This window comes from Verticillium nonalfalfae (assembly GCF_003724135.2).
Source record: "Verticillium nonalfalfae strain VnAa140/NRRL 66861 chromosome Unknown scaffold_79, whole genome shotgun sequence".
NCBI classification, from domain to species: domain Eukaryota; kingdom Fungi; phylum Ascomycota; class Sordariomycetes; order Glomerellales; family Plectosphaerellaceae; genus Verticillium; species Verticillium nonalfalfae.
The window spans coordinates 127541-139549 of NW_021167304.1; the positions used below are offsets into that span (position 1 = coordinate 127541).

Here is a 12009-nt window from a genome sequence, read left to right on the forward strand (position 1 = left end):
CAGGGCCCTCGACCTTCGCTGCGATAGCGGGAACATACGCGACAAACAGGGCGGCGGCCTTCGTCCCGATCCCTTATGAGGTTGCTATCCAGGCAGAGAAGGGACATTGATTGCGACCAACGGTAGCCATGCCTGAAATACCACGAGCCGACGTCGCCTCCCTGGTGAAGGTCGTGCAGAGCACCACCTTGCTTAATAGGCAGCTTTCGACGATCTGCCAGCTCAATGGCCTGACCTCTAGCGGCGTCAAGGCCAGCCTGCAACAACGCATTGTCAACTGTGAGTGTTGGCCGGTTGTCTCCTTCCCTCCTGACGATTTGCTTCTGCATCGTCCCTTCCAGTTCCAAAGCGGCGTGCAGGCATCATGCGCCAGAAGCGCGTGCAGCCCTCGATATGCTTCCAACATCTGCCTTGGAAACGACCTCATGTGTTGCCTGTGCAAGGCAAATGCAGTGACAAGATGGAACCGCCTTTGCGCGTCTTTTCCGCTTTAGATAGACAGCCTGAACCGGAAGGGGAACTTGTGCTGATTCTATCTCCTGGACAGATATACAAGAGATCGTCAATAGGAAGGACCTGACACGATTTCGCCAGATCGAGCAAAGCATCCGAAATACCAAAGCTGGTCATCCCCACACGACCCCTTCCACCACTACCCCGAAGCCTGCAGCCATGCTTGATTACACGAACAATGCCCCTGCACAACCCGCTCGAACATATTTCAGTGGGAGCAATCTCAACGGCGGCGGTGCGCACGTCGGCCTCGGGCACGCTGTAGGCTATCACGGGGGTTCTCAGATGAGTACGGTTTTCTGAACCCTTCTTCGACCAACAGCTGTATTGATTTTTTTCAGGTCTCCAGTTTAAACCCAGTCCCTTCTACGAGATAAGAAGACCAGTAGGCCCGATCCGCACCTGCGAAGGTAAAAAATTACTTGTTTGCCGCATAACGTATCGACCTTGGCTGACTTTGTTGCTAGCCATGAGCCAGCACAGGAACCTGGTGACTATCAAGATCAGGGCCAGTGAACACGCTGCACTTCAGCAGTGTATCACGGACAAGTCTTTCCGTGTCATGGTTTTCTGCGCTGGCGATAAAAATGGTATTCAGGACATTGCGTTTCCACATCAGTCAGAGGTCAAAGTAAATGGTGGCGAGATCAAGGCAAACCTCCGGGGGCTGAAGAACAAGCCTGGCTCGACACGCCCCGTCGACATTACAGACGCCTTGCGATTGAAACCTAGCAACTATGAGAACAACGTTGAACTGATCTACGCGCTCACGACAAAGGTACTTATGAACTGGTTGCGGCTGCGCACGCCGATATAAGATTGCAATCTTGGCTAACAAAATTCCAGCCGTTCTACGTAGCCGTTTACCTATGTAAGACAACATCGGTGCAAGACCTCGCGGCCAGGATCGAACATGGCAAAAAGATACCCGAAGCCTCTGTCATCTCAGAGAGTAAGTGGTGCTCTGCCTCCACCCACCTTGCAGCTCACGCGGTATGGCTTGCATGTGGCTAACTGATTTAGTCCGCAAAGAAGCAGCCGACACGGATATTGTTACGACGTCGCAAGTCCTGTCATTGAAATGTCCACTGAGCTACATGCGGTTGGCTATCCCTTGCCGTTCCTACGTTTGCAAACACATTCAGTGCTTTGATGCCACATCCTATCTTCAGTTGCAAGAACAGGGTCCTCAATGGCTGTGTCCCATCTGCAACAAAAGCGCGACTTATGAGAGTCTTGCGATTGACGAGTACGTTTCTCAGCCTGTTGCCGAGATATACCATTAACACCTCTGTTCTAGATATGTCAAGGACATTTTGGCCAACACGTCGAAAGATCTGGAGCAAGTGACAATAGAGCCCGATGCGCAGTGGCATGCTCAATCATCCGTCGATGACCATAACCCGTATAGAGGTAATCAATCGGCAGCTCTCGACGACGATGACGACCTGGAAATCTCCGAGATCAGCATTGTGGGAGGTCGCAAATACGAAACGCCCTCCCGTTCGCTACAGGGGACCGCAACCCCGACAACACGGGATAGTTCGTCGATGCCCCGCGGCCTGGGGTCTGTTAGTGGCAAGAGGCCGGCCCCGCAGGAGATTGTAGACTTGACTCTGGATTCCGATGATGATGATGCGCCTCCTCCTCGAAAGAAGCAACATTTGTCTGTCCCGGAACTTGGAGACTATTGACATGCCGGCGGGAAATCCCTCTTCGGTGCTTTAATTTCAGGAGTGACAATTTTTCAGAATGGAGGGGACGGGCTATCGGCCGTTAAGGAGTCGAAAAGGCATCGTTGACGAGATGTGAGGGGCATCTGCCTTTACAAGGGTAGCGGACGGCATCGGACAAGAAAAACTTGGAGGCGTTAGGAAATGGCTTGGACTTTCACGGTTCGGCACAAGAATCAAAGCGCTGGAGTTTGGGTTTGGCTTACGAGAGACGAATACACTGGTCCCATTTTGAAGGTGTTGCAGGTGCATCAAATGTTGCATGCAGGCACGAGGAGGCGATGGTCAACCGATATAGAGGAACGATAGGTGTCCAGCTGTTCCGATGGTTGAGCTTCAATGTGTACAGACGTAGCATTCAACCAATGCGGCTGCCGCAGAAAAAAAAAATCGTTAAATGGAGTTTATATGCACGACGCGAATTGCCCTCGAAGATCGGATGTCGTGATCGATTGTAACTGTTGGACATGAGTGAAGCCTGAGAGCCAGATGCACAACCAGGCAAGGTACCCGCATAATCGGCGCACATGCCTCGAGCAAGTCCCCATCCCATGTAAGCCATGTGCCCAAGCTTCGCCAGGGTCTCGCATCCCGCTCAACATTCTACCTTCTACTTCAATGACCACACAGCTCGACAGCGCGACGACCAAGGACTAATCTTCCTCAGCGATGCGCAGGCCTGTCAATACATAATCAAGCAAGCAAGCAAGCAACACAATTCTTCCGGAACGGCACGTGCGACGCAGCGTTTACTCCCCCCCCTTCTTCGCCCATCATGTCTTTCGAAACCGTAATGCCCCCCTTCAACTCGACCGACCCCAACGCCTCCTTCCTGAGCTCTTCCGCCTACGACTTTCTCCTCATTGAGCTCGTTCCCCTCGCATACCGCGTCACGCAGGAGCTCGACAGCGCCGCCACTGCAAACAGCGGCTCTCCAGACCCCGCACCAGCTTCGGCCGACACGGCATCGGTCAGCCAGCGCGCGGCGTCGAGCGTGACGGGCGGCGGCGGCGGCGGCACGGCGGCGAGCGCAGGCCAGAAGATGGACGAGTACGAGGAGAAGGATGCCGTTTTCTACAGGTTAGAGAAGCTGGGATACCGTGTCGGCCAAGGGCTCGTGGAACGGTACGTTGCTTTGTCTCCTTCCTCGTGGGACACGCTACCCGTGCTGACTGGGCCTTGGGTGTGAAGCTTTTCGCGCGACAGGCCACGATTCAACGACACGCTCGACGTCATCAAGTTCCTCTGCAAAGACTTGTGGTCACTGGTCTTCAGGAAACAAGTGGATAACCTCAAGACAAATCACAGGGTAGGGCACCGTGTTCTTCTCATGTGGCACCTGTCTGGGTTGACGACTGACCGTGTCGCTGCTATTAGGGCGTCTACGTTTTGACGGACAACAACTTTAGGCCGTTTGCCAGGATGAGCACCGAAGTGGGAGGGCAGGCAGTCTTGCGAGCACAGCCGGTATGGATACCCACGATTTGGGTGACGATGAATTCATTTTACTAATTATGACTGTCCTTTTAGTTCTTATGGTTCCCTTGTGGCATCTTGCGTGGAGCGCTGGCTGCTTTGGGCGTGGATGCGACTGTTCAGGCCGAAACGAACGAGCTCCCCGCCGCCGTCTTTCAGATTAAAACGCTTGCTCCGAAAACGTAGAGCCTCTTGAACCCCGCGCATTACGCACGGCATGCTTGAATTATAGAGGCCCGGGCTACCATGCTTCCTAACAGAACTTCTGAGACCATGAGACCTTACAGCCTAAAATCAAAAATCAAAACAATCAGCAACAGGCTCTCCTTAGGTCGTATCTCTGTCTACCACCGTATTCTTGGCTACAGGTGGGGCAATCCGCACGCTCGCCGAGCTGTCGACAGCTGCGGCGGAGGAAATCCAGGAGGGGAAAATCACTTTTGAGGGGGGCTGTGGGCAAAGTCAACACCCTTCTTGATGTTGCCCTTGAGGCCGGTGACGGCAGCCTCGAGGAGCTTCTTCTCCTTGTCGCTGAGGTCACCAAGGATATCGGTGGCCTTCTCGGCGCCGTTAGGCTGAAGGAAGATGAGTTAGTAGATATTTTTACTTGCGTATGGCTCAAGGGGTTCTTACGCCGAGTTCGATGGGGACGGAGAAGAAGTCGACGCCGGTCTTCTCAGCGATCTCCTTGCCGCCAGGAACGCCAGGCAGGTAGACGTAGCTCGGCTCAACAAGACCCTTCTCGCCCTTGATGGCCTTCAGAACCTTCTCCGCGAAACTGCGATCTTGTCAGGAAATTGTCGGGTAAGCTGGGGTGGAAAACATCTTACCGGAAACCAGCGTACGCCATGGAGAGGGTGGCAGAGCCCGCACCATCCTTGGCCTTGACGACCTCGTCGCCACCGAACTGGACACGGTTGACGAGAGCGTCGTACTTGTCGTCGGCAATGGAAACTGAGGGGGTGACCTTGCTGAAGAGGGGGACAATGGTCTCGCCAGAGTGGCCGCCGATGACGGGAACGACAAGTTCCTGGGGGTTAGACTTGCCGGAAATCTCGGCGACGAAGGTCTCGGCACGAACGATATCGAGGGTGGTGACACCGAAGAGACGCTGGGGGTTGAAGACGCCCTTGGCCTTGAGGACCTCGGCAGCGATGGGAACAGTCGAGTTGACAGGGTTAGAGATGACGAGGATGAAAGCCTTGGGAGCAACCTCGGCGGCAACCTCAATGAGGCCCTTGACAATACCGGCGTTGATGTTGAAGAGATCGTCACGGGTCATGCCGGGCTTGCCTGCGGAAAGGTGTGGTCAGTATTGGGTCAGTGATGACCAGCACCAATCTGAAGGATCGCAGAGAAACATACGGGGAACACCGGCAGGGATGACAATAATGTCAGCATCCTTGAAGGCAGCCTTGGCACCGTCCTCCTTGGGGAGGTAGCCGGTAGTCTTCTGTATGAGGGGACGTTGTTAAGCAGGGTTCCGATGAGTGCCTGGACTACGCATTTTGAGGGAGACGTACAGCGATCGAAGAGATGTGAGACAGGTCGGCAGCAACACCGGGAGTGTTGACGACATCGTAAAGGGCAAGCTCGTCAACGAGAGGCGAAAGCTTCAGGAGGAGCGAAAGAGGCTGCAGTCTCGGGTCAGCGGGGTTTGATCGAGGGAGGGGTTATCTGGAGATAGTACGAACCTGTCCAATACCGCCAGCGGCGCCAGCAACAACTTGTGCAAAGTCAGCTACGCAAATGTTTGGAACGTTTCATATTCACGCACCGGCCTTGACCATTTTGTCGTTTTAGGGGTGGGTGTTGATGTTAGTGTCGATTTGTTGAGGTTGTCTAAGGAGAATCACACGTGTTAGCGGGGTAGCTCGACTGGCATGACGAGCTCCAGAGTTCGGAACTGGATGGGGAAGTATGTGTGTTTGTGGTCATTGATTAACATGCAAGACCGGACAGCTCTGCTCACCTGGTGACAATGTGTCTGAAAGCTCAATAGGATGCGAAGAAGGAAGAGTGTAAGGTGTGTTGAGCGCGTCGATAGATGGGTGAGGGAGCTTGTGCAGGGTAGAAGTAGCAGACTGGCGCCATTGCGGGGAAGGGCTCGCGGATGGAGGGGCCCGCCTCACCAGTCTCACGTTGGGGACTTGCGACACTGGAAGGGTCGCTGGACCTGCAAGAACGCAGAGCGGGGTCATGCTCTGAGGGTCAGAGAAACAACCGGCGACGCTCGGCCACTCGTGTCCGGCATGTCACGGGCTCGAGCGACTTCTTTCGTCCGACAGTATTGGTACATCACCAGCCGCCGGCCCTGAGTGAACGTCCGTCGGCTATCAAGATCATACAGTGGCACATGTATGTGACAAGGTCATACCGCCCAGGGCCAGCTCCCGTCCTGTAATGCATGTATGGTGCAGCCGTCTTTCCGTCGACAGCCCCAGTTGACCCCGGCCTTCCGTCATGTCCCGGCCATTGGGTTGGCTTGCTCATGCCGACGGCTTGATCCCGGGATCGATCTCCTTTGTGCCCAGGGCCTGGAGACATCTTCTAGACCCAGACGGGAGTCTTGCAGCCCCCCTGGATTGCTTTGCTCATGGCAGATTGCCATGGTGTGCCTGACATCACCCTGTACCTGGGCTCTCTGCAGCCAGTGATGGGTGGGCCAGAGTCACGAACCACGACAAGACACCGGAATGACCCTCTCCCTCGGCAGAACGAGCCAGGACTAACGAAAGGCCGCAACACTCCGAAAGTTTCCTACCTAGGTTCAGACATATCCGAGGACAAAATCACATGCGTCACCGTTTCGGTCTCACACCTCCCAGTATATTGCCAGTGCAGAACAGCTCATAGTTACATGGCACGCGCACGGCTGTCCAACAATATCGACATGGTCATAGGTAAAGCTATTTTTGACGCAGGTGGGACCGCTTCAGAGGCCGTGCCGAACATTCGATTTTGATTTACATATATACACCGAGACACACACGGTTTAGCGAACCTACGATCCCGTGTCCCAAGAAGGGCGCACGGCTGCGAAACCGCAGAATGTGAGGGTTTTATCGTCCAGGCACATGAATCAAAAACAGCCTCACACAACGAATGTGACCACTGCATGCGATGCTTGCCAGAAGGACTGTATAGTCATGGCTTGATTTGTTGGCCGTCTCATGAGATACTTTATTTGTTATGTCATCGAACCAACCAATTCTGACCCGCATTCACCTCGAAATAACAGTCATTTATGCCTCGTCGGCGGCGGCGGCCTTCTTGGCCTTCTTGCCGCGGAGCTTCTGCTCGGGGTCGGCCTTGACGGCCTTCTGGGCGTAGCGGAGAGCGCTGACACGCTCGACGGCGGGCTGGCGGAGGTCGCTGCGGTAGCTGCGCTTGGCGGCGAGGTTGGCAACAGCCTTGTAGGTCCTGAGAAGGCATCATCGTTAGCACACTTGTCTCGGTTGGCCATGCCCGCATAGACGATGGTACTCACTTCCTGGCGGGGGTCTGCTGGCTGAAGCTGGTCACGTTGCGAGCCTCGGCGGGCTTCTGGGCCTTCTTCTCGTTCTTGCTGACGACCTGGACGGCGCCGTTCTCACCAGCCTGGATGCTGATGGACTGTGAGGAACCCATGTTAGCTTGCTGTTCTCGATGCTCGTGAAAAATTCCATGCGCCCATCTTGTCCCCGGGCCGAACGAGAAAATTCGTACCTTGTCGTGGGCGTAGCCGGCGTGCTTCTTGGAGTGAATGTTGGTCAGGTTGTAGGGATCGCGGGAGAAGATCACGCTGTTGCCGAGACCCTTGCGCTTCACGATGAAGGAGTTGTGGGCGCCTGTAGTTTGCGCCGGTCAGCCATTGTAATCCTGCCGTCGCTATGCAACGTTCTGTGCCGTGTCGAGACTGGTAACTTACGGGTGAGCTCCCACACGAGGTCCTGGGACACATTCGGCAGTTGGGCGGCCATTTTGACTGAGATATTGCGATCACGAACGGTTTGTTGGATGGCTCTCCCAAATCTGATGCTCGATTTGCTATGGCCGAAATCATGTGTGTGGGTTGGAATCGCTTAGCAAGTCACTTACGGCCTAGCGTGGGCTGACGACCGATAGAGGCCGTTATCCGTGCACAGTGAGCACTGTGATCGGCGCTGTATGGGCGAGCCGCATTGGGCGGGTTCGGGCGCATGAAGGGTGCCGTCACGGGCTGGCTTGCGCATGCGTCCAACCTCGACTTCGCCAGCCTGAAGCACAGCCACGTCGCTCGCTGCTGGGCATTAGCAGGCAACACCAACACCACGACCACCTTCGACACGAACGTCAGTCACTTGCGGAGTGACATGTGCGGGCATCATTGCTGGAGGTAGCCCTTTTGCCGCTTCAACTCCTCCCTTTCAGACCACGAACCCTTCGCCCCGGCCGACCCGATCGACAGATCACGACATCGCATTGCAATCCCCAATCTCGAATTTACGCCCTCCGAGCAACATGGCGTACATTCTTTTGCCACTTTCTCTTTTCCTCCTCATCACTGTCACAATCCTCTTCTTCACAAGGGCATACTGGAGTCACCACGTTTCCGACCTCCCCATCCCGGGCCGCGAGTACCTCTACTCTCGCCTTCCATCATCCTTTACCGGCGACATTGAAGCCGGTCTCTCGAGCAGTACTTTTGATCTCAGTACCAACATTGAGGCGGGCGACAGTCGCGCTGGGCTCGACAATGCAAGCAAGAAGGAGATCCTCAAGATTATGAAGAAGCGACGCATGAACTTTGACCAGGCGCGGGGCGTCTACATGCAGAACCGCTTCAAGGCGAACGGCATCGGTCCCGACGGTCGTCCGCTTGATCCCAAGGCCGTGACTTTCAGTTAATGGACGGGCGGCGATTATCACGACTGATCTCCTCAGAAGGAATCTTCAGATGTCAGGGGCTGAGATATGTCAGCCCCACGAACGAACGTGCGAGCAACGAACCAGTGAGCGGTCCCACATCCTGGGCCCAGCAGTAATACGAGTGATGGTCTTCATTGAGAGCGGCTCATCGAGGAGGCTTTCAGCAACTTTGGCGTATTTGTCTTGACAGACCAACTATTTCTCTTTGTCGGGGTGTCTGTGGGGGTTTCCCACAAGTGCATGCGTACAGGCTTATATGCAGATTTTTAAACATACTCTCCTAGAGCTCTCAAGTCCCATTCTGCTCTTCGACCGTACTCATCAGATCTGTTTAGGTTCGTGATTGTCCTCTGCCATTGAAGCTCGCGGGTTTCGAGCGTGCCGCTGGGAATCGCATGACACTCGGCGTGTACTTACGCACAACAGCATGACTGGCATGAGAAGCTGTTGGCGTGGAACTACAAGTAGAATTTGTCACTATGACCGTTCTGTCTGCTTTTCGTTCCCCCGGAAACTGCGACAAGACACCATTTGTGCTGCAGCGCTCTCGATCGGAATCACTTCGTCTTTTTGGCATCTTCTGTGTTGTAGGTGCGATCATCTTCGCCTTCAACCTGTTTTTGAATTGCCTCCATCTCCTCGATTCCGGATTTCCAAGTCGTCTCAGACATCTTCATGTTTTTGTCGAACCAGGCTCCATCCGGCTTGCGGTAGCTTCCTCCCAACCGGTCCCAGAGGGTGGTGAACTGTCCATAATTATAGCTGTATGCGATGTTAACAACTGTCGATATGAGCTTCGGCAGTCAACTCACTTGAAATACAGGTGGTGTGCTGTGTGACATGCAGATCCATTAATGACGGGGTTGTCAGCGAGGTACTCTCCATCGTGGATGAGAATGGACCAGAAGTTGACGAATATGAACAGCCCCACGTGAGCCCATTTGTTCAGAGGAACGACCATTGGCACAATGTGATAAGGAAAAGACTGAGCGAAACCATCCAGTGGGTGGAAGGCGTGACTGGCATAGGGTGTAGGCATGATCCATTTGTGATGGGCCTTGTGCAGGCGCTTGTAGACCGTTGGATGGTGCAGGCCACGATGAATCCAATAGATGAGCAGGTCGGTAAGGAGTATGAAGACTGGGAACTGCGCAAAGTCGTACCATCGACCTGGCCCCTCCTCGGTGGTGTCGTAGAGCCTGGCGTAACCCCTGACCTCCAGCACGAACATGGGGGCCGTAAAAAGGGCCATCACAGGCATGGCCTGGACAGCCTGCATCATCTCGAGCCGGATTTGATCTTTGAGGAATTTGGGGTGGGTAAGATTCTTTTTATCGAAGATAAAGACGTACGAGAGCGAGGCAAATATGAAGTAGATGAGAAACCCAAAGACCCTGAAGATGATAGTCAGCATCCCTGGGCTGGATGGGCAGCTTGGTGAAGAGTGGTAACGCACACAGTGATGGTGTAAAGGGTGATGAGCTGACGGACGATGTTGTCTCTGTCCCACGAGCTCGCAAAGGCAGCGTCTGTTGGTTCGAGGTACATCCACCGAGTAGCAGGCTTGTATTGCCATGCCAAGAATGTACTTGATGTGATGTTGGAAGGGGGGTCTAGAGAGATGTCATAAGGAGCCTGGCGTGCCGGAAGTAGCCAGGCGTAGAGGTGGTCGGCAGCGAATGTATCTGCAATTTCAAGTACAATATCCATAATGCGGGTAAGTCGGCTTGATAGAATGGAGTGTCCGGCAGAAATCCTAGTGACTCCGGAGAGCTGGCAAAGAGAGATCTGGCAGTGAACAGGTGTTCAAGCGTGTTGGATTTAGATATCTTCAGATGAGACTGCGCCAATGCGAATTGTCAGCGATTTTTCAAGTCGTCTGTGTGCGAAGAACGAGTTTTGGCTGGAAGTGACAATGGTTCTTTTCTTTACTTTTGTCTGCATGAGTGGCCAGCTCTATTCGTACTCGAATGCCGGAGATTGACCAATCCTCGAAGGCCTAGACGATGAGTATGGGACAGCAAAAGGCTGCCGGGCACTGAAGAATGGCTGCATCTTGAGCAATTGGAAGGCGCGTCTCATTTTACTTATACGCGGCGGGCATGATAAACGTGGGCGATTTCTTCCCCTGTTATTCAATGGGACGAGCCAGCGCGGACCAGATGGGCAGATCACTCGATTTTCATTAAACTGGTGCTTTCATCGTGCCTAAGTGGGAAGGTTCGGCCTGGCAATTGGATCATGGCACGATGTCTGTCGACGGGGGCCGGCCGCCGCTCCCCTAACATAAATTGACAGCACTGATTCGCCTAAGTTCCTGACATCCTCATCAACCGCAACACAGTGCGCTGCGCATGATTGCCACTCCAGGCAGTCACTATCGTATTCGCATTGGCAAACACGTGAGCTCGACGCTGCGCGTGTCGAGCAGACACCTACGGCCAGACACGATCGAGAGTGTGATTTTTGAGCGGCGGCTGGCCAGGGCAGGTCGTTGCGACACCAGGCGCACCCCAATTCGGATGATCAGCTGTGATCAGAGAGACAGACGTGTTAGGAACAGAACGATGAATAGACGGAACGTGGACATGAAAAGCAAGCCGACCATGAGCCTTGGCATATTACATCCTGCTGGAAAAAGCTGCAACAGCGGAATACAAGCTTTCTCGCTTGCCCGCCATCAGTCGTCAGAGGAAACAGGGCGATCTGGTTTCTCTTCTCAAATCGCCGACGGGTTGATTGTTCGAGATCCACCCACGTTAGCCCGAAGCTGTTTACATAATCCCCAGGCTCCCCCCCCTTCGTCCCCAAGTCACCTAACCCAGGGACAATTGGGACACTTTGTTGTTCTCCGTCGACCCCCTTTCCAGAATGACTTGCCTGACGCGTGAGAGCACGAGGCCGACCAGTATCGGCCATCCGGATTAGGAAAAGGGCTCCTGTTGGGTACCTTGCCTTAGGCACCGTGAGCTAACCTTGAATGCCGCCCTGCCCTACTTCCATTTCGCTCCTGTCTTTCGTTTTCTGCCATTTCCTCTTGCCACCCCCCCCTCTCACACACTCTCTCGGGAAGACATCGCATGGAGTGTAGCACAGGGCCGTGATTGACCAGGCAAGAGACAGTTAGTGATTGTGGCTGTAACAGCAGCACAAGGTGACCCCTCCTCCCAGGTGAAGCCCTTTCCCCCCCCCCAAGCCCCCCTACTTCGGCCCCGGGAGCGGGAGGTGGGCGAGTGGAAAACTAGCGACCTGCGCCTCATGTGAGCAATCACCAATGACTATCAGCCAAGACATTTGCAGTGTGGTGTGTCCGGGCTGGTCTGATACTTTGGAGCACGTACATCGGAGCAGCACAGACCATGCCAGTGAACACCCCCCCCCCCCCCCCGAAGGATGC

At 54.4% G+C, this 12009-nt stretch overlaps 6 protein-coding genes across 6 annotated transcripts; 3 read left to right on the forward strand and 3 right to left on the reverse strand.

Moving 5' to 3' along the window:
- Positions 1-128: 128 nt before the first annotated feature.
- Positions 129-2207, forward strand: SIZ1 (SUMO ligase siz1; the record flags this gene model as incomplete). The annotated part of the gene is made up of 7 exons (XM_028642696.1): positions 129-279; positions 548-802; positions 855-923; positions 981-1291; positions 1360-1465; positions 1537-1762; positions 1814-2207. 7 exons carry the CDS (start codon positions 129-131, stop codon positions 2205-2207), a joined length of 1512 nt encoding a protein of 503 aa, XP_028493544.1.
- An 814-nt stretch (positions 2208-3021) lies between these two features.
- TRS33 (Trafficking protein particle complex subunit 33) lies at positions 3022-3908 on the forward strand (the record flags this gene model as incomplete). The annotated part of the gene is made up of 4 exons (XM_028642697.1): positions 3022-3371; positions 3438-3555; positions 3624-3713; positions 3777-3908. 4 exons carry the CDS (start codon positions 3022-3024, stop codon positions 3906-3908), a joined length of 690 nt encoding a protein of 229 aa, XP_028493545.1.
- Positions 3909-4156: 248 nt separating this feature from the next.
- On the reverse strand, positions 4157-5512 carry D7B24_008612 (uncharacterized protein; the record flags this gene model as incomplete). Its single annotated transcript, XM_028642698.1, has 7 exons — positions 4157-4297; positions 4356-4500; positions 4553-5015; positions 5088-5175; positions 5246-5356; positions 5417-5448; positions 5500-5512. 7 exons carry the CDS (start codon positions 5510-5512, stop codon positions 4157-4159), a joined length of 993 nt encoding a protein of 330 aa, XP_028493546.1.
- A 1455-nt stretch (positions 5513-6967) lies between these two features.
- Positions 6968-7684, reverse strand: D7B24_008613 (uncharacterized protein; the record flags this gene model as incomplete). The annotated part of the gene is made up of 4 exons (XM_028642699.1): positions 6968-7145; positions 7213-7337; positions 7431-7552; positions 7633-7684. 4 exons carry the CDS (start codon positions 7682-7684, stop codon positions 6968-6970), a joined length of 477 nt encoding a protein of 158 aa, XP_028493547.1.
- Positions 7685-8204: 520 nt separating this feature from the next.
- On the forward strand, positions 8205-8591 carry D7B24_008614 (uncharacterized protein; the record flags this gene model as incomplete). The annotated part of the gene is made up of 1 exon (XM_028642700.1): positions 8205-8591. One exon carries the CDS (start codon positions 8205-8207, stop codon positions 8589-8591), a length of 387 nt encoding a protein of 128 aa, XP_028493548.1.
- A 578-nt stretch (positions 8592-9169) lies between these two features.
- On the reverse strand, positions 9170-10322 carry ERG3 (c-5 sterol desaturase; the record flags this gene model as incomplete). The annotated part of the gene is made up of 3 exons (XM_028642701.1): positions 9170-9374; positions 9425-10006; positions 10069-10322. The coding sequence occupies 3 exons, from the start codon at positions 10320-10322 to the stop codon at positions 9170-9172; spliced, it is 1041 nt and encodes a 346-aa protein (XP_028493549.1).
- Between the last annotated feature and the right edge of the window lie 1687 nt (positions 10323-12009).